The sequence below is a fragment of the Cherax quadricarinatus genome, chromosome 21, assembly GCF_038502225.1.
Source record: "Cherax quadricarinatus isolate ZL_2023a chromosome 21, ASM3850222v1, whole genome shotgun sequence".
Classification (NCBI taxonomy): domain Eukaryota; kingdom Metazoa; phylum Arthropoda; class Malacostraca; order Decapoda; family Parastacidae; genus Cherax; species Cherax quadricarinatus.
Genome location: NC_091312.1, coordinates 6,175,244 through 6,202,743, shown reverse-complemented (window position 1 = coordinate 6,202,743; position 27,500 = coordinate 6,175,244). Strand labels below are relative to the sequence as shown.

General features: G+C 40.5%; 1 protein-coding gene across 7 annotated transcripts in view; it reads right to left on the bottom strand.

Moving 5' to 3' along the window:
• Window positions 1-27,500, bottom strand: part of LOC128689190 (eukaryotic translation initiation factor 4E transporter-like) — a 317,681-nt gene that overhangs the window by 248,266 nt on the left and 41,915 nt on the right. For 4 of the 7 annotated variants that reach the window (XM_070087137.1, XM_070087142.1, XM_070087138.1 and 1 more), the window contains exons 5-7: window positions 24,907-25,122; window positions 18,598-18,765; window positions 1,976-2,221 (exon numbers count right to left, since the gene is read on the bottom strand). In XM_070087137.1, coding sequence (XP_069943238.1) covers window positions 1,976-2,221; window positions 18,598-18,765; window positions 24,907-25,122 — 630 coding nt within the window. The remainder of the gene's footprint in view (window positions 1-1,975; window positions 2,222-18,597; window positions 18,766-24,906; window positions 25,123-27,500) is intronic. The other 3 variants (XM_070087139.1, XM_070087140.1, XM_070087143.1) reach the window with 3 other exon arrangements.

Below are 27,500 nucleotides of genomic sequence, written 5' to 3'. Positions count from 1 at the left end.
AACCCTAAAATGAACAAAATATGTCACATATCTCTCTTGCTAACTGACGATTGTTGTTGTGTTGTTTGTTGTTGGGTGTATAAGGGCCACTGAAAGATAAGTCTTACATAGTGGTGGTGATGGTGGCAGCAGAGACGGAGGTGTTGTCAGTCGCTCTATATACCTCCAATGACATTGGAAGAGTCAGTTTCGTGCTGGTCTTTGTCTATCGATTAATCGCTTAACTTACTTGCTACACTGTTAATGCTACACTTCATCGCTGGCTGGCACTACAGCCTTTATCGACTTCCTGAAGATGGCACATTCTCCCCTCTCTCTCAGCCCTTTACCAAAGGGCTGGCTGGCACTAGGAACTTCCTTGGGGCCCATGGTCACTTATTTAGCAGTTGCAAGCGCTAAAAAGAATGGAATACGAAATGTATCGTATGATCGCGTGGGATCATGCTCACTGCCTGATAAACAATGGCACACTGAGTGTTGGGCTGCTGTTGCAATGCTGACACATTCGGGACGAATGACAATTACCGAGCTCAATGACGATCACCAACCCAATATTTTGACGAAAAAACGTTATGATTTCCGAATATTACGAAATCCGACGACTACGATATCCGGGAGTCCACTGTAGTTTTTTCAGTCACAGTAGTCACGAAGTGGAATGATCTTCATGTGGAAGTGGTGGCAGGCTCCATACATAGTTTTCAGAGCACGTATGATAAGGACCACATGACTAAAGAGTGAATCTGAAGTGTGACAAGGTAAGAGGCAGGGTCAGATCTGATAATCGACCCTTGCAATCACAAACAGGCAAGTGTATGTACATATGCATGCAAGCAAAATGAAAACTCTATACTGAGAAAAATATGTGCCAGATATAAAAACTTTTTTTTTAACACCTTTTTGTTGTCTCATTCAAACAGTAATGTCAAACCATAATACGGGTGGGGACTGAACTTGCATCAAGCGAGTCAAAAACTCCAAGCCAGTGTGTAAGCCACTGGCCCAGCTGGCTTACAAACTGGCCTGGAGTTTTATGATCCACTTGCCACAAGTCCAATCCCCCCCCCCCAGTACCATGATTTGTTTGCAATCGTGTCATTACAATTTCGTGAGTAATGTCAAAGTTCATAGGAGCACTTTCATATTTTTCCTGGAGAAAGTTTAAGCTGAGAACCAACTAAGTTACGAAAGACAGGATGAAAAGATGATGCTTGCACAACAACAACAAATAAAAATTCAAGTATAATATCCTAATCTGCAAGTGTCCTGGGCCTAATGTGGTTAGATATCAGGTCCCTAAAGGGAGATTCCTGGACACTGGTGAGGGGCTCTTGATCCAATGAACTGGAGATATCCCTTTCCTTGGATCAACCCTGATTGTCTCCCTTATCCCCAGGTACTATCTTACTCCTACAGGTCTAGTACTCCTCCCATACATTTAAGCTTGATGTTATGACATCTGTATTAATATATACACATGGGCACAGTTTTTGCTTCCACTTTCTACCCTAATTTTCAGGCTGTGTTCACTCTTAGGTTTTAATGAGTTATGTCCCCAGGATGCAAGTTATTTTGAAAATTTAGAAAAAATAAATGCTTATTAACACATTTTCTCTAAACTGTATTGCTAATAACGTTGAAAAATGTCAACCCCTGCATACAATCCACTTTAACTGACTATATTCTAATAGATAAAGTACTGGAAAATAGTTTACTTACTACAGTCAACTACTGCCACCACCACTATTTCTATTCAAATTTCCATGGATTATTTGGAGCTAAGAAGTAACCAATGAACACTGATACTCTATTTTGTGTAACAGGCTAAAATAGTTGGTGATTAAGTTACTAATAGCAAAAGGTGATGTTTTTCTAAATAATATCAAAGATTTTGCTAAATCTGCCTGAATGCACAACTTCAGCAGTACAGTGTTGGAAAGTTAAGGAAAAGCTTAATGAAATCCTGAGTATGCACCATATAACTCACTGAGATCCTTAATAGAAGGTGGAGGCTGTGACCCTGGTATGCCAGGAGGACCAACAGGTGGTGGTGGTCCCATGGGTTCAGATACACCTATTCCTCCTGTAGCCTGCTGCAGGAGATCCACGATGGAGTTTCCACCCGTTTTGTCTGCTGGAGAAATTGGTGCGAAGAAGCGGTTGGAGTCGAGGCCTGCCGTGGGCGAAGGGATCACAATGTTTGGTTCGCTACCCGTGATTTCTGCAGAGGCAGTTTAGTGGTTAGGCTTCAGACTTAAGGTCTGAAGTGTGCTCAGCACTAAAAGCAGAAACCATGGTACTTCTGTGCAACTGGTATCTAAAGCAACTTTTCTAAACTAGGCATTAATGTAGAAAATGTACTATCATTAGTAATTAGTACTATCAGGCCTCTCCAGGTGAAATTAACAAGACTACTTCCAGTTATAGTTAGTAACTATAGGAATGTTTAGTTTTACCAAGAATGATACTTCACATACTGCTCGCTCTGGGATCAATTAAAAAGTTGCAAAGTCAGGTACATGGCTATTATGTACTTCACTACCAGAAGATACCACTTCTTGCCTTCCCTAGAAAATATACGAAGTACAGGAACAAAGCAAACCATCTTTAGTTTATCTTCTTTCAAAGTATAAAACAAAGATTAAATGAATGAATGTTTTAAAGAACATAATCCCTACTTATCAGTAACCATTTAACAATACTTAAAAAAAAAAAAAAAGTATTCCAAGCAGATCATTATATACAGTAAGTCAAAATACTTCAATCATGCTGCTTTGTACTCTAGGGAAAGTGCAATTATTTGATAATCTATTGGTGACTGCTTACTGAGTTATGGGGAGCATTCAGTGTAATTTTATTTCAGAACATTACTAACCAATTTCGTTGAAAACTTTCTTGTTTAATCAGTGGTAATGTTTGAAACAATTTCATTTTGACTGGAGCAGATGTTTGAGTTAAAAGGTTCTTCTATTCGTTTAGACAATTTTGAAAATGGTTTAATATCATAACCATGAGTAAATTTTGGCATGAAATTAATGTGCAACTCACACACCTTAATTACAATTATAATTATGAGCAGATATTTTCCAATTGGTTAATAGCAACCAAGAAAAAGTACTGTATGTATAGACAGCTATGCATGAATATGAATGTTCTCAGCTGCACGATTTTCTAATTTACTGTTTAGTTCGGAGATTAGGGGGTGGAGTTATTAAAAGTATTATTCAGAGGGCTTAATAGGGGCTGTTGAGATAGCTTGGGCATTTAGAGAGGAGAAAATAGGACTAGGGGTACATATAAATCTGGGGTGGAAGGAAGGAGGGGGTAGGGGTCATCTTAGGAAAGGTTAGAGGGGGGTAATGATGGTTTCTGACATCCAATAAGCTTGTCTAAGTGTGTTAGAAGTGAGTGGAGGCAAGTAGTTTTCATAATTTGACATGCTGTTACCATGTGAGAATGGTAACCCATATGAAGAGAATCAGGGAAACCAGTTAGCCAGAAATGAGCCCTGGAGGTGGGAGGTGCAGTGCCTACACTCTGAAGAAGGGGTGAGGATGTTGTAATTTGGCATCATCTGAAAAGTGATGTCAGCACCCTTCTAGAAAGACGGTGACTGATCATGTGAGTGAGTTTTCTTCTTTCTCAGGTCACCTTACCCAGGTGAGAGTTGGCTGAAGTGTTGAAAAAAAGTTAAGTGCAAATTTCAACTCGCAAGTCTTATAAAAGACGTGACTTATAAAAAGTCAATCAAAGTTAGTGCAAACACATTTCTGGGCCATTGATGATGTTAAGAGCTACAGGCATGATGCCAATTTATTTTTATCTGTGGGATAACATGTACCTCATAGTTATCTGAAGTTATAAGGTTGTCATTTAGCTAGGATGCATTAATATGTATCAGTATATAATGAGCCCATGTAAACAAACATCCAATATACTATGCATACTAATAGGTGGTTTGGTCATTTAGAGAGAATGGATCAAAGTAGAATGACATGGAAAGCATATAAATCTATAGGGGAAGGAAGGAGGGGTAGGGGTCGTCCTCGAAAGGGTTGGAAAGAGGGGGTAAAGGAGGTTTTGTGGGCGAGGGGCTTGGACTTCCAGCAAGCGTGCATGAGCGTGTTAGATAGGAGTGAATGGAGACGAATGATACTTGGGACCTGACAATCTGTTGGAGTGTGAGAAGGGTAATATTTAGTGAAGAGATTCAGGGAAACCGGTTATTTTCATATAGTCAGACTTGAGTCCTGGAAATGGGAAGTACAATGCCTGCACTTTAAAGGAGGGGTTTGGGATATTGGCAGTTTGGAGGGATATGTTGTGTATCTTTATACGTATATGCTTCTAAACTGCTGTATTCTGAGCACCTCTGCAAAAACAGTGATAATGTGTGAGTGTGGTGAAAGTGTTGAATGATGATGAAAGTATTTTCTTTTTGGGGATTTTCTTTCTTTTTTGGGTCACCCTGCCTCGGTGGGAGACGGCCGACTTGTTGAGAAAAAAAAAAAAAAAACTAATAGGAACCAGAACGATATCAAAAGTGAAGCTGTGCACCCAAGTAAGAGCTATCAACTGAATGAGAGAGAGTAAAAGAAGCAAAGAAAAAACACTAGGAATATATATATTACAGTAGTTAAAATTATTATTGAATTTTTTTTTTTACCTAGTGGCAATTGCCTGCCAAGCCAGGTTGACCCAAAGAAAACACATTGTCATTCATTCAACTGCTGTCTTGACAGAAGTGTTCTGACATCACACATCAGATTACCTCCTTTATAGCATTTAGAAACCAGCTAACTGGTTTATCTGAATCCCTTCATATAAGTTACCTTGCTCACACTAACAGTATGTCCATTATAACCAGCTTGTCTGTATTCACTCCTCACACAAGTCTGCTGGATGATCAGGCCTCAAACTCTCTCTTATTCCTTCTCTACAACCATTCTTATAAGGGGCCCCTACCCCTTCCACCCCATATTTATATACCCTCTTCATTATCCTATCCCTCACCATCCTCTCTATATGCCTAATCCTCAACAATATATCCCTTTAATTTCTGTGCTTTGAATTTTTCTCAAATATGACATTGCCACTGCCTCTAGCCTCATTGCAGTGCATCATTTAAAAACCATGCTTTGCATACATACAAAAGAGTTGGTACCACTATACTCTGGTACATTACATTTTTTTTTTTTTTTGGCCTCCATAATCTCTACACAGTTGCCTCCACACACCACCCACCTTTTCTCCTCATTTATGCTGAGGATCACTTCTTTTTCAGAGACCCATCTGCTGACATGTCCATTCCCAGATATCTGAATACATCCATTTCCTTCATACTCCCACCCTCCAAACAAGTATTCAGTCTACGTCTGCCTAGAGACTGCCACCATCATTCTGTGTTTTTTCTGTATTCACTTTGAATTTCCTTCTTTTTACAACCCCCCCCCCCCAAATCATCCACCAACCTTTGCAACTTGTCTTCAATATTCCAAGAAAGAACTGCACTATCAGCAGGAGAGCAACAACCTTAACTTCTACTTTGTATCAGATCCAACATCTTTTAACCCTTTCAGGGTCCGTCCCATAGATTTACGGCTTCACGTTGAGTGTCCAAACCGTAGATCTACGCCAAAATTCTAGCGCCGTCAAATTTAGCGCGAAAGCGCTCATAGGCCTACATGTGAGAGAACGGGTCTGCATGGTGGGTGTGCGCCATAAACAAAAAATCTAGGCACCCACATAGCATTGTGGGAACGCCAGCTCAGTTACCCTTGTTCACCATGCCTCGTCGCAAGTCAGCTCTCACTCCACGGAAAATTGTGACTCTCCTCTTCCTATCTGATAGTTCTGACACTGATGAAAGTGGAAATGAAGATGAATTCTTTGGCTTTGATCAGTTAGTGACTGAAACGAATGACCAGGATATCGATAATAGTGCAGAAAACCCTGACGATCCTCAACCTTCTACCTCTGGTGTGGGCACTCCTCAGTCACGGTCGGTTGTACCTCAATGCAAGAAAAAACTATTATTTTCGCGTGGCCAGGCCTCTGACTTCAGTAATGATGATGATAGTGACGTGGATTGTGATTTTATTGCGCTTGACGATCATTCGAGTAGTGATAGTGAGGAATCATATTCACCAGTGAAGCGTCGGTATGTACGCCGCCGCATGCGCTCGGGTAGTGTACCCTATGCTGTGCCCAGGGGACGGAGTACATCCCGTGGCCCTACACCAGGTTTAGATAGTGATAGTGAGGATGATGTGGCTACACTTGGCATGGATAGACCACAAGCATCAGCAGACGGTGGTGGTGGTGATGGTAGTGGCACTGCCATGCGTGACTCACCAGCCCAGGCTGGGACCCACGCTGCTGACTTCTCAGTTCGAGGACAAAGCGGAGTGTCAGCCACCAGCCCACCACAACCACAACCACCCGCACAACCAGCCTATGATGTCCAGTATCCACCAGCAAACCGTATCTGGGATTGGCAGCAAAATCCCAATTTTGTTCCCAAGCCCCACCACTATGATAACTCTCAAAGTGGAATTCTACCTACTTGTCCCCTTGGAACCAGGGCCAATGAACTGGAATTCTTTGAATTATTCTTTGACCAGCCCTTGATGGAAACTATTGTCAGGGAAAGTAATAAGTATTTTGAGTACACCATGGCAAATACGATAATATCACCACACTCAAGACTACACCGGTGGAAAGAGACGACTGTTGCAGAAATGTATTTGCTTTTTGCAACAATAATGCTTATGCCTCATGTCTATAAGCATAATATAAAAGCATACTGGTCCACAGATCGGCTAATTTCTACCCCGGTTTTCAGTGAAATCATCCCAGTGAACAGGTTTATCTTACTGTTACGTATGTTACACTTCTCTGACAAAACCAGGCCTGACAGAAGTGACAGGTTATACAAGATTAGAAATGTTTTTATGCATCTCAAACAAAAGTTCAGTATATACTTTTATCCATTCAAGAATCTTGTAATTGACGAGTCTTTGATTTTGTTCAAAGGTAGACTGTCATTCAAGCAGTATATACCGAGCAAGAGGAAACGCTTTGGTATAAAACTGTTTGTACTCTGTGACCATGACAGTGGCCTGCTTTTGGATACTGTTGTATACACTGGATGTAAAACATTGAAAGATACCAAGATGTTATTGGGTATCTCAGGTGACGTAGTGAGAAGCATGATGGCACCTTATCTTGGTAAGGGGCATACATTATATACCGATAACTGGTACACAAGACCATTACTCAGTGATTTCTTGCGAGTGAACAAGACAGATGCGTGTGGCACAGTGCGTTCTAAACATATGCCCAGGCTCAACGCAGGTGCTCGTGGTGATGACATGCAGGTGTTTACTGCCAATGACATCATGGCATTACGGTGGCATGACAAACGAGATGTCACATTGTTGACAACCATTCACCGTAATGAAATGCAAGACAGTGGCAAAGTTGATCGAGTGACTAATGAACGTATTCGAAAACCAGTGACAGTGATTGATTATACACAAAACATGCGCTTGGTTGACAAATGTGACATGCAGATTGGTTTTGTTGACTGTGTTCGTAAAAGTTACAAGTGGTACATGAAACTTTTCTTCCATCTCATGGACATTTCAATGCTCAATGCATATAATATGTACCAAATAAAGACTGGCAACAGACCACCGTATGGTGAATTTTGTTTGTCTGTTGTCAGACAACTCATAATGAAGTACCAGGTAAGAACACCTGCTATACAACAAGGTCCTCGAATTCCTCAGGATATACCCAAGCGTTTGAGGAGGGAAGGTGATCATTTCATAATACAGCTTCCTTCAACTCAGAAGAAATTTGCTCAGAAGAGATGCATCGTCTGTGCACAAACAAAACGACGGCAACAAAGATGCAAAGACACTCGGTTTATGTGTGAGGAATATAAGGTACCTCTTTGTATGGTGCCTTGTTTCAAGGAGTTCCACAAGCTCCAGCAGTTCTAAAACCATGTCCAATGATTGTAAATATGTAAATATATGATAGAACATTAGTATTATACAAGATTTGTGCATGTTTATTGTAATAAACAACAGTGGTAAACAATAATATGATAATAACTTTAGCATGGTTATTGTGTTCAATACAGCGAGTTTATGTATATACATAATATACAGTATTGGTCTCTCAGGCCCAAATGTTAGTAGGAAAAGAAAAAAATTGGAAAAGAAAAGAAAAAACTACAAAAAAACGCTAAATAAAGTAATGCGCATATGTGGAATTCGTCGATGTTGCCGCCACCACGTCATTTTGGACAAATTTCTCGGCACTGTCTCTCGGTAAGTACTGATCAGAATTTTTTTTTTGTCTTATTACCTTCACAAAAATATGCTCTTTAATTCTGTAAGAAAAAATAATTTTTTTTTTTTTCAAAATTTCTTGGACACTGGAGCACCACTTCAGATTTTGGCCTTGGACCCTGAAAGGGTTAATTCCACACCTCTGCCCAACACAATACCATTCACTTCATTTACAACCTTCTTTTTTTTTTTTTTTTTTTTTAACACATCAACAGTTCCCCACCGAGGCAGGGTGACCCAAAAAGAAAGAAAAAAACTTTCATCATCATTCAACACTTTCACCATCACTCATTCATAATCGCTGTCTTTGCAGAGGCACTCAGATATGACACCTTAGACGTCCCTCCGAACTGCCAATATCCCAAACCCCTCCTTGAAAGTGCAGGCATTGTACTTCCCATTTCCAGGACTCAAGTCCGGCTAACCAGTTTCCCCAAATCTCTTCACAAAACATTACCCTGCTCACACTCCAACAGCTCATCAGATCCCAAAAACCATTCATCTTTATTCACTCCTAACACACTCACGCACGCTTGCTTGAAGTCCAAGCCCCTCGCCCACAAAACCTCCTCTACCCCCTCCCTCCAACCTTTTCAGGGATGACCCCTACCCCACCTTCCTTCCCCTACAGATATGCTCTCCAAATTATTCTACTTTATTCCATTCACTCTAAATGATGAAACTACCTCAACAGCCCCTCTTCAGCCCTCTGACTAGTACTTTTAGTAACTCCACACCTCCTCCTAATTTCCATACTACGAATTCTCTGCATAATATTTAAACAACACACTGCCCTTAGACACAACATCTCCACTGCCTCCAGCCACCTCCTCGCTGCAGCATTTACAACCCAAGCTTCACACCTATATAAGAGTGTTGGTATCACTATACTCACATACATTCCCTTCTTTGCCTCCGTGGATAATGTTCTTTGTCTCCACACATACCTCAATGCACCACTCACCTTTTTTCCTTCATCAATTCTATAGTTAACCTCATCCTTCATAAACCTATCTGCTGGCAATTCAACTCCCAAATATTTGAAAACATTCACTTCTTCCATATACCCCTTAACTCCAATGTCATACCCAATTTTTCTTTATATAAAAGTTTGGGGTGCCAGGTGTAAATGATAATGGGAGCCCTTTGATTGAACTTTGTATAGAAAGGGGTTTAGTTATAGGTAATACATATTTTAAGAAAAAGAGCATAAATAAGTATACAAGATATGATGTAGGGCGAAATGACAGTAGTTTATTGGATTATGTATTGGTAGATAAACGACTGTTGAGTAGACTTCAGGATGTACATGTTTATAGAGGGGCCACAGATATATCAGATCACTTTCTAGTTGTAGCTACACTGAGAGTAAAAGGTAGATGGGATACAAGGAGAATAGAAGCATCAGGGAAGAGAGAGGTGAAGGTTTATAAACTAAAAGAGGAGGCAGTTAGGGTAAGATATAAACAGCTATTGGAGGACAGATGGGCTAGTGAGAGTATAGGCAATGGGGTCGAAGAGGTATGGGGTAGGTTTAAAAATGTAGTGTTAGAGTGTTCAGCAGAAGTTTGTGGTTACAGGAAAGTGGGTGCGGGAGGAAAGAGGAGCGATTGGTGGAATGATGATGTAAAGAGAGCAGTAAGGGAGAAAAAGTTAGCATATGAGAAGTTTTTACAAAGTAGAAGTGATGCAAGGAGGGAAGAGTATATGGAGAAAGAGAGAGAGGTTAAGAGAGTGGTGAAGCAATGTAAAAAGAGAGCAAATGAGAGAGTGGGTGAGATGTTATCAACAAATTTTGTCGAAAATAAGAAAAAGTTTTGGAGTGATATTAACAAGTTAACAAAGCCTAGAGAACAAATGGATTTGTCAGTTAAAAATAGGAGAGGAGAGTTATTAAATGGAGAGTTAGAGGTATCAGGAAGATGGAGGGAATATTTTGAGGAATTGTTAAATGTTGATGAAGATAGGGAAGCTGTGATTTCGTGTATAGGGCAAGGAGGAATAACATCTTGTAGGAGTAAGGAAGAGCCAGTTGTGAGTGTGGGGGAAGTTCGTGAGGCAGTAGGTAATATGAAAGGGAGTAAGGCAGCCGGGATTGATGGGATAAAGATAGAAATGTTAAAAGCAGGTGGGGATATAGTTTTGGAGTGGTTGGTGCAATTATTTAATAAATGTATGGATGAGGGTAAGGTACCTAGGGATTGGCAGAGAGCATGCATAGTTCCTTTGTATAAAGGCAAAGGGGACAAAAGAGAGTGCAAAAATTATAGGGGGTTAAGTCTGTTGAGTATACCTGGTAAAGTGTATGGTAGAGTTATTATTGAAAGAATTAAGAGTAAGATGGAGAATAGGATAGCAGATGAACAAGGAGGCTTTAGGAAAGGTAGGGGGTGTGTGGACCAGGTGTTTACAGTGAAACATATAAGTGAACAGTATTTAGATAAGGCTAAAGAGGTCTTTGTGGCATTTATGGATTTGGAAAAGGCGTATGACAGGGTGGATAGGGGGGCAATGTGGCAGATGTTGCAGGTGTATGGTGTAGGAGGTAGGTTACTGAAAGCAGTGAAGAGTTTTTACGAGGATAGTGAGGCTCAAGTTAGAGTATGTAGGAAAGAGGGAAATTATTTCCCAGTAAAAGTAGACCTTAGACAAGGATGTGTGATGTCACCATGGTTGTTTAATATATTTAAAGATGGGGTTGTAAGAGAAGTAAATGCGAGGGTCTTGGCAAGAGGCGTGGAGTTAAAAGACAAAGAATCACACACAAAGTGGGAGTTGTCACAGTTGCTCTTTGCTGATGACACTGTGCTCTTGGGAGATTCTGAAGAGAAGTTGCAGAGATTGGTGGATGAATTTGGTAGGGTATGCAAAAGAAGAAAATTAAAAGTGAATACAGGAAAGAGTAAAGTTATGAGGATAACAAAAAGATTAGGTGATGAAAGATTGGATATCAGAATGGAGGGAGAGAGTATGGAGGAGGTGAATGTATTCAGATATTTGGGAGTGGACGTGTCAGCGAATGGGTCTATGAAAGATGAGGTGAATCATAGAATTGATGAGGGGAAAAGGGTGAGTGGTGCACTTAGGAGTCTGTGGAGACAAAGAACTTTGTCCTTGGAGGCAAAGAGGGGAATGTATGAGAGTATAATTTTACCAACGCTCTTATATGGGTGTGAAGCATGGGTGATGAATGTTGCAGCGAGGAGAAGGCTGGAGGCAGTGGAGATGTCATGTCTGAGGGCAATGTGTGGTGTGAATATAATGCAGAGAATTTGTAGTTTGGAAGTTAGGAGGAGGTGCGGGATTACCAAAACTGTTGTCCATAGGGCTGAGGAAGGGTTGTTGAGGTGGTTCGGACATGTAGAGAGAATGGAGCGAAACAGAGTGACTTCAAGAGTGTATCAGTCTGTAGTGGAAGGAAGGCGGGGTAGGGGTCGGTCTAGGAAATGTTGGAGGGAGGGGGTAAAGGAGGTTTTGTGTGCGAGGGGTTTGGACTTCCAGCAGGCATGCGTGAGCGTGTTTGATAGGAGTGAATGGAGACAAATGGCTTTTAATACTTAACGTGCTGTTGGAGTGTGAGCAAAGTAACATTTATGAAGGGGTTCAGGGAAACCGGCAGGCCGGACTCGAGTCCTGGAGATGGGAAGTACAGTGCCTGCACTCTGAAGGAGGGGTGTTAATGTTGCTGTTTAAAAACTGTAGTGTAAAGCACCCTTCTGGCAAGACAGTGATGGAGTGAATGATGGTGAAAGTTTTTCTTTTTCGGGCCACCCTGCCTTGGTGGGAATCGGCCAGTGAGATAATAAAAAAAAAAAAATCGTTTGATGCCCTCATCACCTTACTCTTATCTATGTTCACTTTCTACCTTTACACACCCTCCCAAACTTCTCCACTAACCTTTGCAACTTTTCTGTACAATCCCCCAAAAGCACAGTATCAACAGCAAAAAGTAACTGTTTCAACTCCCATTTTTAATTTGATTCCCCATAATTTAATCCCACTCTCCTCCCTAACAAGCTATTTACTTCTTTGACAACCCCATCTATAAATACACTAAACAAACATGGTGATATTACACATCCCTGTCTAAAACCTACTTTTACTGGAAAGTAATCTCCCTCTCTCCTACACATCCTAATCTGAGCCTCACTATCCTCATAAAAACTCTTTATAGCATTTAGTAACTTGCTACCTATTCCATCCACTTGCAACATCTGCAACATTTCTCCTGTATCCACTATCTATCCCATCTATGTTTTAAATAACCATGGTGACATCACACAACCATGTCCAAAACCTACTTTAATTCAGAAATATAGAAGTTCCCCTCCTTCCTACATGACCCAACCTGAGCCTCATTGCATGAAAATATTTCAGCTGTTTTTAATAACCAACCTCCTAATCCATATGTTTGCAACATCAACAGCCCATCCATTAAAAAACACTTGTTTCCATTCACTCCTATTTAACATGCTTACACATGCCTGTTGGATGCTCAAGCCCTTGAACTGGAAAAACAAACCTGTTTCACCCCCCTCCCTTCAACCATTCCTGGGATGACCCCCCACCTCTCCTACCTTCCATCCCAGATTTAAACACCTTTTTTTTTTTTCTTTTTTTTTTCAACACAGGGTTTGACAAGGTTAAGGATCCCTAGCTTTATTGACAAGCTATTTACAGGTTAAGGATTCCTAACTTTATTGGCAAGCTAAGAGCTGGTACCTACATCAGCTCATTTGAAAGCATTTTTATTGTTATGAGACATACAAGTAGGGAACAGGATGAAGTTGGAGCCGTAGGGAACAGGATGAAGTTGGAGCCATCTGTGGGACAGCATTTTCATTTGATCAACTGACTATCTCGTTGACATCCTTATGCTGTACGAATGTGTTCCATACTCAAGTCATCCTGGGTATATAGGATGTCAGATGGAGTGAAGTTCTGGAGAAGGGTACAGCCAGAGTGAAGTTGCTGCTTTCTGCCAGTCTTGTGGCATAAAAGCTTGTTTCACGCTGTCCTCGAAGTGGATCCAAGTGTGGTACTTTGACAATATTGGCCTTGTACATAACAGTAAGGCCACCCACATCCCTCCTATGTTGAAGGCTCTGCTGAAATGACAAATCTATCCAGGATGGGTCGAGGCGAGAGATGAGACGTCTTGCTCTGTTCTCTACTCTGTCAAGCAGTTGCAGATGAGAGGGGGGCAGGCAAACCAAGAAAGTGGAGCATACTCAAGGTGTGAGCGTACTTGTGCCTCGTACAGAATCTTGCAACCCCTACTGTCAAGTAGATGCGAGATACGGCGAAGTGCTGTAAGCTTCCTGGCTGCCTTGTTTGCAAGATTTACAATATGGTTCTTCATGGTTAGTTTGGAGTCAAATTTCACCCCAAGGATATCAACTTCTTCTCCAGGTGCCAACACCCTCCCATTCATCCTTACTACTGCACCAGCATTACCATCATGGTGCCTAGAGACCATCATTGGCGTTTTCTCAGGTGCAAATGTTACTTGCCATCTATTTCCCCAAGCTGATATAGCTCTCGGCTGGTGATTGATGTAGCTTAGAGCAGCTGGCATTTCTTCTCTTGGATAAGTTAATGTCAGTGTGCAGTCGTCCGCATATGCATGTGATTCTGGGATGAGATGAAGAAGGTCGTTGAAGTAGACATTCCATAACAATGATCCCAGCACGCTTCCTTGTGGGACACTTGCCCCAATAGGATGTCTTGCTGATTCCGTTTCATTGAGAACTACATTTACAGATCTACCATGAAGGTAATCACTGAGGAGACATAGCATAGAGCCTGCAATTCCCAGTGCTTGAAGTTTTGCTAAGAGGCCCTGGTGCCACACCCGGTCGAAAGCGCCAGCAATGTCCAGTGCTACCACACAGCTGACTTTGGATTCATCCAGTGACTGGTGCCACTTAGTGGAGAGGTTTAACAACAGATCATCATCAGAGTAACCTTTCCTGAAGCCATATTGACGATCACAAAGTAGTGAGTGACAGTCAAAAAACTCTGTCATTTGTCTTGAGATTATTGTCTCAAGGATCTTACCAGTGATTGACAGGAGTGACACTGGTCTGTAGTTGCTGATTTCTGCTCTGCTCTTCTTTTTGTGAACAGGGACTACATTTGCCTCTTTCCATAGAGGGGGCCATTTACACTGTACTAGGCAGTGCTGAAAGATGCGAGTTAGAGGTGCTGCTAGCTGGTCTGCACATCTTCTCAGCAATCTTGGGCTCAACTTGTCTGGGCCCACAGCCTTTTCTTGGTCAAGCGATTTAAGAAGGAAATGCACCTCCTCCTGCCTTATTGTCACCACTGACAGTTTTGACACAGTTCTTGCAGCTAGCCAAGGAGGGTCCCTTGCTGGATCAGGAACTTGCATTTTGGTAGCAAAGTGTTCAGCAAAGAGGTCCGCCTTCTCTTGACTACTAGTAAAGGTGGTCCCATCCTGTCGATTTAGAGGTGGAATGAGTTCATCAGGCAGATAACCTTGTCTGTCCTTGACCAGGGACCACCAGGTTTTGGAGCCTACCCTACCTGATGCTAGCTTTCTTTTAGTGTCCACCTCCCATTTAGCTATGGCCCACTTTTGAACGTCACCCATATGTCTACAGGCTTGCCTGTGCAAGTTCCTGTTATAGGTGGTAGGATGTCTCTTATACCTTCGCCATGCGTTGTACTTAGCAGTAGCAGCCTCTCTACAACGAAAGCCAAACCAAAGCTGATCCGTAGGCTTTGTCACATATTGCCAGTGAGGAATGTGTTCTTGTTGTAGATTAAGGATGTGTCCAGTGAAGGCTTTCACTTGGTTGTCAACATCCCCTTGCAGAAGAGCATTCCAATCGGTGGTGGCGAGCTCAGAGCGAAGGGCTGGCCATAGCCAGGTTGTGCGTGTGGACTCCTCACCTCGTTCTGTTGGGATCTTAAGTGTCGTAAAAACAGCCTTGTGGTCAGACGATCCAACACAGCCGAGGGGTTGACAAGTGACTATGCCTTCTGCCAGATCACTCATTACTGGGTCAAGGGAGGAGCCAGGGATGTGAGAAGGGAAATCAACAAAGTTTCTCATGTCAAACACTGCAAGAAGGTCATCAAAGTCCCTCTGTATAAGGTGCTGGTTGAGGTCACCAACAATTATGATATGTCGACAGTTGTGTTGTAGCAGAAGGGAGTCAATATTTTCCATTAGGAAGTTGATGGGATCTGCATGTTGCCACTGAGGTCTGTACATTGCACATGCTAGTACAGAGGTACCAGTGTTTATGCAGAGCATGAAGAACATCATTTCAAGATGTGTAGGGGTGGCAACATCAATGTGCTGGGCATGAACACTTTTAGAGAAGCACACAGCAACACCTCCTCCTTGCCCTTGCCTGTCTCTTCTCATCCATGAGGTGTAGCCAGCAATTCTTGCAAAATTTTCTGGAGTCCTGTCATCCAAAAATGTTTCAACAACAGCTATCATGTCGGGACGTCGAGTGTTCACAAAACTGTGTGTGAGCTCTCCAACATTAGTAATGAAACCTCTAATGTTGGCCGACAGGATGCTGATAGACTGGCTCCTCATGATGATGTGGTCAGCTTGAGGTGGTGGGTGTGTAGGGCATGTCAACTTTTCTCTCCCCATCTTCTCTAAATGCCCAAACCACCTCAATAACCCCCCTCCTCAGCTCTCTGAATTATACACATGGTGACCCAACATCACCTTTCAATTTCTACTCTACAAATACTCAGCTGATGAGGGAAAAAGAGTGAGTGGTGCACTTAGGAGTCTGTGGAGACAAAGAACTTTGTCCTTGGAGGCAAAGAGGGGAATGTATGAGAGTATAGTTTTACCAACGCTCTTATATGGGTGTGAAGCGTGGGTAATGAATGTTGCAGCGAGGAGAAGGCTGGAGGCAGTGGAGATGTCATGTCTGAGGGCAATGTGTGGTGTGAATATAATGCAGAGAATTCGTAGTTTGGAAGTTAGGAGGAGGTGCGGGATTACCAAAACTGTTGTCCAGAGGGCTGAGGAAGGGTTGTTGAGGTGGTTCGGACATGTAGAGAGAATGGAGCGAAACAGAATGACTTCAAGAGTGTATCAGTCTGTAGTGGAAGGAAGGCGGGGTAGGGGTCGGCCTAGGAAGGGTTGGAGGGAGGGGGTAAAGGAGGTTTTGTGTGCGAGGGGCTTGGACTTCCAGCAGGCATGCGTGAGCGTGTTTGATAGGAGTGAATGGAGACAAATGGTTTTTAATACTTGACGTGCTGTTGGAGTGTGAGCAAAGTAACATTTATGAAGGGATTCAGGGAAACCGGCAGGCCGGACTTGAGTCCTGGAGATGGGAAGTACAGTGCCTGCACTCTGAAGGAGGGGTGTTAATGTTGCAGTTTAAAAACTGTAGTGTAAAGCACCCTTCTGGCAAGACAGTGATGGAGTGAATGATGGTGAAAGTTTTTCTTTTTCGGGCCACCCTGCCTTGGTGGGAATCGGCCAGTGTGATAATAAAAATAAAATAAATACTCAGCATAGGAATTGGGTTTTGTGTACAAGGGGCCTGGACATGCAGCAGGCATGTGTGAGGATGTTCAATAGGAGTAAATGGAGACAGATGGTTTTTGGGATCTGATGAGCTGTTGGAGTGTGAGCAGGGTAATATTTTGTTGAAAGGATTCAGGGTAACTGGCTAGCCTGTCTCGAGTCCTGGAGGTGGGATGTACAATGCCTGCACTTTGAAGGAGGGGTTTGGGATACTGGCTGTTTGGAGTGACATCTAAACTGTTATATCTGGGCACCTCTGCCAAGATAGTGATTATGTGTGAATGATGGTGAAAGTGCTTTCTTTCTTATTTGGGTCACCATGCCTCGTTGGGAGATGGCAGACGTGTTGAAAAAATTCTCGAGAGATTCTGTAGAGAAATTGTAAAGATTGGTAGAGGAATTTGGGAGTATATTTAAAAGGAAATCAAAAGTCTACACAGGAAAGAGCTAGGTGATAAGTTAAAAAAAAAAAAAAAATCTAGCCAATGAAAGACTGGATATCAGATTGGAAGACGGGAGTATGAAGTAAATGTGGTCAGCTATTTGGGAGTGAATTTGTTGGGGGATGGGCATACGCAGGAGATGAACCACAAAACTGACGAGGGTAAGGTGGGTGACACCGAGTCGTCTGTGGAGACAGTGAACTTTATCCATGAGACCGGCCCATGGCTGGGCTAAGAGAGTAGATTAACTCTCAAAACTCTTCAAAGGTATATATGGAAGCAAAAATGGGAAGCATACCAGAGTACATTGGTGCCAACATTGCTGCATGGGTATGAGGTATGAGTTATAAATGCTGAGGCAAGTAGGCTGGAGGCAGTGGAGATGTCATATTTGAAGGAAATATTTAGTGTGAATACCATTCAGAAAAATCAGAGCTTGGAAATAAGGTGTAGGGTTACCAAAAGTGTTATTCAGAGGGATAATGAGGGGTTGTTGGGGTGGTTTGCATATTTAAAGGGTGGAGCAAATCAGGATGACCAGGATGATGTATAAATCAGGGGTGGGGTGAAGCAGAGATAGGGGTTAACCTAAGAAGATTGGTGGGAAGGAATAAAGGTCACTGAGTGCTAGGGGATTAGACATCCAACAGGCTTGTGCGAGCATATTAGGAGTGAGCCGAAGCAAGTAGTTTTTATGACTAGCTGTACTGCTGGAATGCAAACAAAGTAACATTTATGAAGGGTTTCAGGAAAACAGATCAGTCAGACAAAGCCATGGAGGTGGAAAGTAGAGTGCCTGCACTCTGGAGTGGTGGGGAAGTTGCAGTTTGGAGGGTCATCTGAACTGTGATGTTTATGCACATCTGGCAAGTGTGCTTGAATGAATGAATGAAAATCTCTCTCTTTAGGGTCATCCCCCCTCAGTAGAGGTAGGAGACAGCCAGTGTGTTAAAGTAATACACACACTGTATTATGAGGAAAGTAACAAATTTCTGATATGCACTACCACTGTACTGTTTTAATATTTTATTCAAATTTGCTTATTTCACTTAAAGAATTTTTGACATTTTGTATTAAGGTTTAATTTTTACTTGGAAAAATTTAGACAAGAAAGCCAACTACTATATACGTACTATATAGATGAATTCAAATGTGCATGTTTACACAACTACTGCTCTCAAGTACTTCAAACATCCTCACCCCTACCCTTAACAGTAAGCATAATTTGACTAGAGGTGTACGTTTCATTAATACTTACCACTCAAAAGGTTGTTGATATGAGGTGGCAAATCGAGGGAGGATCGCCGGGAATTTGCAGTAGATCCCATAACAGGGCTCTCTCTTTTTGAGAAAAATTGTTTTAATCGTGATGAGCCAACCCCACCATTACCAGTATTATTAGCTGCCACTGCTTCATCTGGGCCACCTAGAGTAAGCCAGCATATATATGCCATTATGCTTTCTAAAAAATAATGCTCTTAATAAATTAAAATTATTAAAAGTTCATTTCTGACATATATTTATATACAGATAAAGTCTCTCTTGATATGAAACACTGTACCACACCTATCTTAAAAAATAAAATATTACAGCTGACCTTATCAAATAGCAGACATGATAAAATTTAAAAAGGTAAATAACTCTATTCACAACAAACAGACTAAAAATTTTCAAATAATTACAGCACAATAAAATTAAATTCATCTTTACTCTTCTATTTTTACCCTTAATTTATTATCTTAAGTGTAATGTTGCTTTACATATGAACTGGCTCTCCCTTTACTTAAATTTAAAGTACTGTACATAAGTGTTTCCCTTGCAATCACAGCTAATAAGCATCATAGTGATTCTAAAAGTGTTCATGCTATTAAGTAATGTACATTACGAAGGTATTATTCCAAGAAAAAATAGATAGTATAGCATTGTAAAATGATATGAAAGGGTCAAACTCCTAACATTCAAATCACAAGCTCTCTTATGCTACACCAACCATTAACACAATTGTGAAAGAAAGAAAACATATGAAAAACACACAAAAGGTTTCTGCACCTACAAAGTTAATGACTACGAAACTTATTCTTACGGCAATCCAGAAGTCTAGTCTTTACCAAGACTTCAAGACAATCTAACATTTATTTAATGCGAGCTTCTATACAGCATTAATGTTTTAAAAGCTTGCTCTGTGCCTTCAAATCAAACACACTTGTCCTATGGCTATCGCATCCATGATGTAATTTATGCTTTCTCCTTTCACAAATTTTTAAGGTAATTCAACCTTCCTCTCAACTGCTAGAGAATTTCTCTAACATTTCACTAACACACGATAAAGTCCAGTACATGTAGCTTTTTTTTTTATAGCCTTTTCACGTGTATAAATCTTATGACCAGCATAAGTTTCTGGCATTATTGAAGTCCAGAAATTATGTAAAAAAAAAATTAACCCAGAGTTACATATATGAGCACTTTACAGATGAATAAAATCAGTAAATCAGTAAATGAAGATAGGTGCTTCACCAGAGTAGCAGTTGCTAAGAAAAAAAAAAAAAAGGCAAAGTGCCACCTCCCGCACTTCAACAAGTGAGCAACATGATAGCAGGATGTCAGAGCCCTAAATTGGCAGATGGCACAATGCTTGAGCCAAGTAGTACAGAAATAATCAAATGTGTACATAATTAAAATCAATCGAATCTGAAAAACTTGCTTCTCAATTTTCTTATTTTCCCCCCTATTTTTTTTCATTCAGAGTGCAGGCATTGCATTTTAAAGGATGGTTGGGGCTGCTGCAGTTCAACAGGTCATTTACATTGTGACATCCATACACTTCTGGCAAGACAGCTAGAAAATGAGTGATGGTAAACCCAACTACTTTGGGTCACCCCATCTTTGCAAGAAACAGCCAGTTAAGAAAATATATAAACACTATAAATGTATTAATTCAAGGATTATGTGGAGTAAAATAAAGATTGGATGTGAAAAGTGGGTTATAATAAGTGTGTATGCACATGGAGAAGAGAGAAGTGTAGAGGAGAGAGATTTTGGGAAATGTTAAGTGAATGCGTGGGGAGTTTTGAATCAAGTGTGAGAGTAATGGTGGTTGGGGATTTCAATGCTAAAGTGAGTAAAAATGTTATGGAGGGATTAGTAGGTAAATTTGGGGTGCCAGGGGTAAATGTAAATGGGGAGCCTTTAATTGAGCTATGTGTAGAAAGAAATTTGGTAATAAGTAATACATATTTTATGAAAAAGAGGATAAATAAATATACAAGGTATGATGTAGCACATAATGAAAGTAGTTTATTAGATTATGTATTGGTGGATAAAAGGTTGATGGGTAGGCTCCAGGATGTACATGTTTATAGAGGGGCAACTGATATATCGGATCATTATTTAGTTGTAGCTACAGTTAGAGTAGGAGGTAGATGGGAAAAGAGGAAGGTGGCAACAACAAGTAAGAGGGAGGTGAAAGTGTATAAACTAAGGGAGGAGGAAGTTCGGGTGAGATATAAGCGACTATTGGCAGAAAGGTGGGATAGTGCAAAGATGAGTAGTGGGGGGGTTGAAGAGGGTTGGAATAGTTTTAAAAATGCAGTATTAGAATGTGGGGCAGAAGTTTGTGGTTATAGGAGGGTGGGGGCAGGAGGAAAGAGGACTGATTGGTGGAATGATGAAGTAAAGGGTGTGATAAAAGAGAAAAAGGTAGCTTATGAGAGGTTTTTACAAAGCAGAAGTGTTATAAGAAGAGCAGAGTATATGGAGAGTAAAAGAAAGGTGAAGAGAGTGGTGAGAGAGTGCAAAACGAGAGCAGATGATAAGAGTGGGAGAGGCACTGTCAAGAAATTTTAATGAAAATAAGAAAAAAATTTGGAGTGAGTTAAACAAGTTAAGAAAGCCTAGGGAAAGTATGGATTTGTCAGTTAAAAACAGAGTAGGGGAGTTAGTAGATGGGGAGATGGAGGTATTAGGTAGATGGCAAGAATATTTTGAGGAACTTTTAAATGTTAAGGAAGAAACAGAGGCAGTAATTTCATGCAGTGGTCAGGGAGGTATACCATCTTTTAGGAGTGAAGAAGAGCAGAATGTAAGTGTGGGGAGGTACGTGAGGCTTTACTTAAAATGAAAGGGGGTAAAGCAGCTGGAACTGATGGCATCATGACAGAAATGTTAAAAGCAGGGGGAGATATAGTGTTGGAGTGGTTGGTACTTTTGTTTAATAAATGTATGAAAGAGGGGAAGGTACCTAGGGATTGGCAGAGAGCATGTATAGTCCCTTTATATAAAGGGAGAGGGGACAAGAGAGACTGTAAAAATTATAGAGGAATAAGTTTACTGAGTATACCAGGAAAAGTATACGGTAGGGTTATAATTGAAAGAATTAGAGGTAAGACAGAATGTAGGATTGCGGATGAGCAAGGAGGTTTCAGAGTGGGTAGGGGATGTGTAGATCAAGTGTGTACATTGAAGCATATATGTGAACAGTACGTATTTAGATAAAGGTAGGGAAGTTTTTATTGCATTTATGGATTTAGAAAAGGCATATGATAGAGTGGATAGAGGAGCAATGTGGCAGATGTTGCAAGTATATGGAATAGGTGGTAAGTTATTAAATGCTGTAAAGAGTTTTTATGAGGATAGTGAGGCTCAGGTTAGGGTGTGTAGAAGAGAGGGAGACTACTTCCCAGTAAAAGTAGGTCTTAGACAGGGATGTGTAATGTCACCATGGTTGTTTAATATATTTATAAATGGGGTTGTAAAGGAAGTAAATGCTAGGGTGTTCGGGAGAGGGGTGGGATTAAATTTTGGGGAATCAAATTCAAAATGGGAATTGACACAGTTACTTTTTGCTGATGATATTGTGCTTATGGGAGGTTCTAAAGAAAAATTGCAAAGGTTAGTGTATGAGTTTGGGAATGTGTGTAAAGGTAGAAAGTTGAAAGTAAACATAGAAAAGAGTAAGGTGATGAGGGTGTCAAATGATTTAGATAAAGAAAAATTGGATATCAAATTGGGGAGGAGGAGTATGGAAGAAGTGAATGTTTTCAGATACTTGGGAGTTGACGTGTCGGCGGATGGATTTATGAAGGATGAGGTTAATCATAGAATTGATGAGGGAAAAAAGGTGAGTGGTGCGTTGAGGTATATGTGGAGTCAAAAAGCGTTATCTATGGAGGCAAAGAAGGGAATGTATGAAAGTATAGTAGTACCAACACTCTTATATGGGTGTGAAGCTTGGGTGGTAAATGCAGCAGTGAGGAGACGGTTGGAGGCAGTGGACATGTCCTGTTTAAGGGCAATGTGTGGTGTAAATATTATGCAGAAAATTCGGAGTGTGGAAATTAGGAAAAGGTGTGGAGTTAATAAAAGTATTAGTCAGAGGGCAGAAGAGGGGTTGTTGAGGTGGTTTGGTCATTTAGAGAGAATGGATCAAAGTAGAATGACATGGAAAGCATATACATGTAAATCTATAGGGGAAGGAAGGCGGGGTAGGGGTCGTCCTCGAAAGGGTTGGAGAGAGGGGGTAAAGGAGGTTTTGTGGGCGAGGGGCTTGGACTTCCAGCAAGCGTGCGTGAGCGTGTTAGATAGGAGTGAATGGAGACGAATGGTACTTGGGACATGACGATCTGTTGGAGTGTGAGCAGGGTAATATTTAGTGAAGGGATTCAGGGAAACCGGTTATTTTCATATAGTCGGACTTGAGTCCTATAAATGGGAAGTACAATGCCTGCACTTTAAAGGAGGGGTTTGGGATATTAGCAGTTTGGAGGGATATGTTGTGTATCTTTATATGTGTATGCTTCTAAACTGTTGTATTCCGAGCACCTCTGCAAAAACAGTGATAATGTGCGAGTGTGGTGAAAGTGTTGAATGATGATGAAAGTATTTTCTTTTTGGAGATTTTCTTTCTTTTTTGGGTCACCCTGCCTCGGTGGGAGACGGCCGACTTGTTGGAGGAAAAAAAAAAAAAATCTGCATACAGGTTTTAAATTGCTTTAACACCCTGAGGGTCCAGACCACCAAGTTGGAAATTATGCCTTCTATTTTATCGAGTGAGCCCAAGAAACTGCCCAATCAAATATTTCAACTAACCATAAAAGTGATCAGAAATTGGTAAATAGCCAATTTCACAAATTTCAAAATATTCCATTTTCAAAACAGGGTCCAGAATAAACAACACAGGCATTCCTGGCACTAAAACAATATTTCCTCTGTTCATTAGTTATGTCTCCAGGCTTTACACATGAATTCCATTTTGATTTTGTATTCACACAAAGAATTTTTAGTTACACCAAAAAATAGAAGATTTACTTTTATGCAATATTGCAATAATTGTATAAATAATATCAGTGCTTTCATGAATGCACATTAGACCCACCATATGCACTATGAACATGGGCAAAAATTGAACATTTCTGCTACTTTGAGCTCAATTTCAAGCTATTTTCATTCTTAAAACCAATCAAAATCATATCAATTTCAGTAACATGTCTCCCATTCTATCAAATGAGACTAAAAAGCCATGAATACAACCATAAAAACCATACAAAAATACACCACAAAGTCAGTGTTTTAATCCAAAAACACCATATATACCATTTTTTTTATATGATGCACACTTACCAGATCTATTCTCTCATATCTAGGCCCAAATTTACCACACACAGCTTATCTGAGTGAACTGGGCTCATGATGTAGTACTATGGCACTGACTTTGGCGTCAAAGCCGTAGAACTATGGCACAGACCCTCAAGGGGTTAAACATAACAAGATAATTGGAATGGTAGGGGGCAGGGCCACCCTTGGCTTGTTGGTTACCATGCATAAATACTGCCATGGTACCATGGGAGTAAAGATTTGAAATAAATGTACAAACACACATGTGAAAATCCATAAAATATTGCCCAGACTGGCTACTACAGATAACAGGTCCAATGGCTCCCTTACCACATATTCATGTATGCCTGGAAAAAATCATACATCTTACTGCATTACAGTACCATATATGAAATGGCTGTTGCATTGTTTAATGCATTCTATGGGGGCCATGTCTCTTCAACTGCTACTGCTGAATGTCTATTCCTCCACGGCTTTTTGCCACAGCACTAAAAATAATAATTGTTGCTCATTAATTAAGTTACAATCTATCCCCAAGTATCAAACAATATTGTCTACAGAATTTTTTCCCCGAGTAGCAAGATTTCATCAGCATATCTATTAGATCTAATCACCAATTTCTTTGCTATCTAAGCCAGTATATCTTGTAAAATTCTAGAATGTCAATTGTATTCATAATTACCATCAATTTTTTTTTTTTTTTTTTTTTTTTAACATGTCAGCTGTCTCCCACAAAGGCAGGGTGACCTAAAAAAAAAAAAAAAACACTTTCACCATCATTCACACAGTCTTTGCAGGGGTGCTCAAATATGGCAGTTTAGCTGTCACTCCAAATACACTGACCATCTCCTGCCAGAGGTGTGCAGATATGGCATTAGAAAATGTGAGTTGTGCACACTTGTTGAATTTTAAATTTAAGATGAATTTAATTTCAATATATACATGCAGTTGTACTTACTATTGTAGCCAATTATGTCTCCTATGAAATCATCAATATTGAAGCTTGGTTGCTCATTGTCTACAGATTCAATAAAAGGTGACCGAGTTTGTAGATGGATATCGCCAACATTCTGCATTTCTTGTTCTTCTGTTAACAGTTTTTGTGATTTATTATTTGATACTTCTTCAATAATTACTGGAGTGTTACACCGAGAACCCTTTCTGCTCCCTCCACCTATGGAAAGTTTTTGCACATAAGTGGGATACATGAATTAAGCAAGAAAAATATTACTAAATACTGAACAATAGCTGGAAGGATGAGAGGATGAAATAAAGAAGTAAAACAAGAGAATGAGAATGTATACACGAGACCTATTTGTACAGGAGGGCCCTGTTTTACGGCATTTTGCTAATACAGACATTTCAAATTATACCCAAAAATTTGTTTATATAGCTCCTGATTCGCTATTACAGCATCTGCGTGCCACCCATCCACTCTCAGTTTGCTTATATCAGCGATTCCCAAAGTGGGCAGTACAGCACCCCTGGGGGCAGTAGGAAGATCCAGAGGGAGGGGGGGGATTGAAAAAGGGGGAAACAGGCACGTAACATACATGTTTCACAAAGAATAAAATTAACAGTTATACACAACAGGATAGTTTTATTATATTTTTGGTCCAAAGTCCAAGTTAAGTCTGAACATTTGTTTGGACACGCCACACACCAGCTAGATCAGACAGCAGACGCCATGGGTACTGGCGATGATCGGATTTTCACATCTGCAAGGGCCAAGGTTTGTACTCGCTACAATGCACATTTTAAAGTATAATAAAAATACAGATATAATTAAGTGGTATTGATGGAGAGATGCCAAAGGGTGTGGAAGTGTTGCTGTGCTAGGGCTGTGATTTGCAGTCTGTAAGTATTTGATTTTTAGTTTAACACTGTGTTATGTACTCTTTTTTTTTCTGCTGCATTTTATGACTGGGATGATTTTTACAAGGAACATATATATTTTGTTCCAGAATAAAATATGGCTGCAGCACAGCTGACAAAAGAGAAGTATGGATTTGTATCAGCACCAAATAACCAACAACAACCAATGTGCCCACAGTGTGAAAGTCTTTTCAAATGAAGCCATGAAACATTCCAGTCTTCTTGAACATTTGAAGAAAATATACTCTGATAAAACTGACAAAAACTTGGCATATTTTCAGTCGCTGAGAAAACTTACATTAACGAAAAGCCATTAGAAAAATGTTTGCTAGAACTTCAGAACAATCTAGTGATGGTTTGCATGCATCATACAATATCTCATTGCTGACTGTTAGATCTGGTAAGCCTCATACAATTGGGTAGAGCTTATTCTACCACCAGTTAGGTTCTGCACACAGTTTTACACAAGTCATCTGAACAAATTATTAAAACTATTCCTCTCAGTGATAACTTTGGTCAAAAGAAGAATGGATGAAATGGCTGAAAACACTGAGGATACATTGTGCAACATGCTTAAGAAAAAAGAATTTGGCTTACAATCAGACGAGTCCACTCTACCAAGTAATGAATCTTTGCTTCTTGCTTATGTTCGTTTTGTCAAGAGATGGAAGTTTGGTTCAAGAGCTGTTATTGGCAAGACAACTAGAAATGGATATAATAGGCTAGTCAGTATTTCATATTGTTCAGACTTTTTTCAAACAAAGACATCCCACTTACCAACACTCTTGCTTGTGCAACAGATGGGACACCATCAATGACAGGTTGTCATCATGGCTTCATCAGTTTCTTGAAAAAGGCTGTACCTGGTATGATTATGGTGCACTGTGTAATCCACAGGCAACATCTGGTTGCAAAAAACCTGGGTGGTTGACTTCACAATCATTAAGCACTGTTACCACAGCAGTAAATAAAATTAAGGCACATGTTTTCAATTCCTGACTGTTCTGACAACTGTGCACTGAGAATGACAAAGATTTTGAACATTTGTTGTTGCACACAGAAATTAGATGGCTGTCAAAGGCAAACTTCCTGAGATGTTTCTATTCACTTTTTAAATCAGTTGTTGAATTCTTCCAAGACTACAATTCTATTCTATGTTATGAACTAAGAAACAGCAAGCATATCACTGTTTATCTGTCAGATGTATTCACAAAGTTCAACAAAAGTTAATTTGCAACTGAGAAGAAATGAGGCCAATCTTATCCAAGTCAAATCAGCCCTTTCCACTTTTCTGTCCAGGTTACAGTTATTCAAGCATAACATAGCCAGTCATGAGCTCTTCCAGCTTTCGAGTCTCTCTGAACTGGAGGAGGAGGAGGAGCATATCAGACGATGACGTTCAAGTGTATTGTGCACACCTGAATGAGCAGTATACACACATGTCTGACAGATTTCAGGATCTATTCTTGCTTAAAATACCAGACTGGGTGATCAATTCTTTCCAGATATCAGCAATGAGGAAACAGGAATGGAGGAAGAACTGATTTCACTCCAAAATGACACTGAGCTGAGGCCAAAGTTCAAAAAATCTCAAGATTTTTGGTCACACACACACACACACACACACACACACACACACACACACACACACACACACACACACACACACACACACAC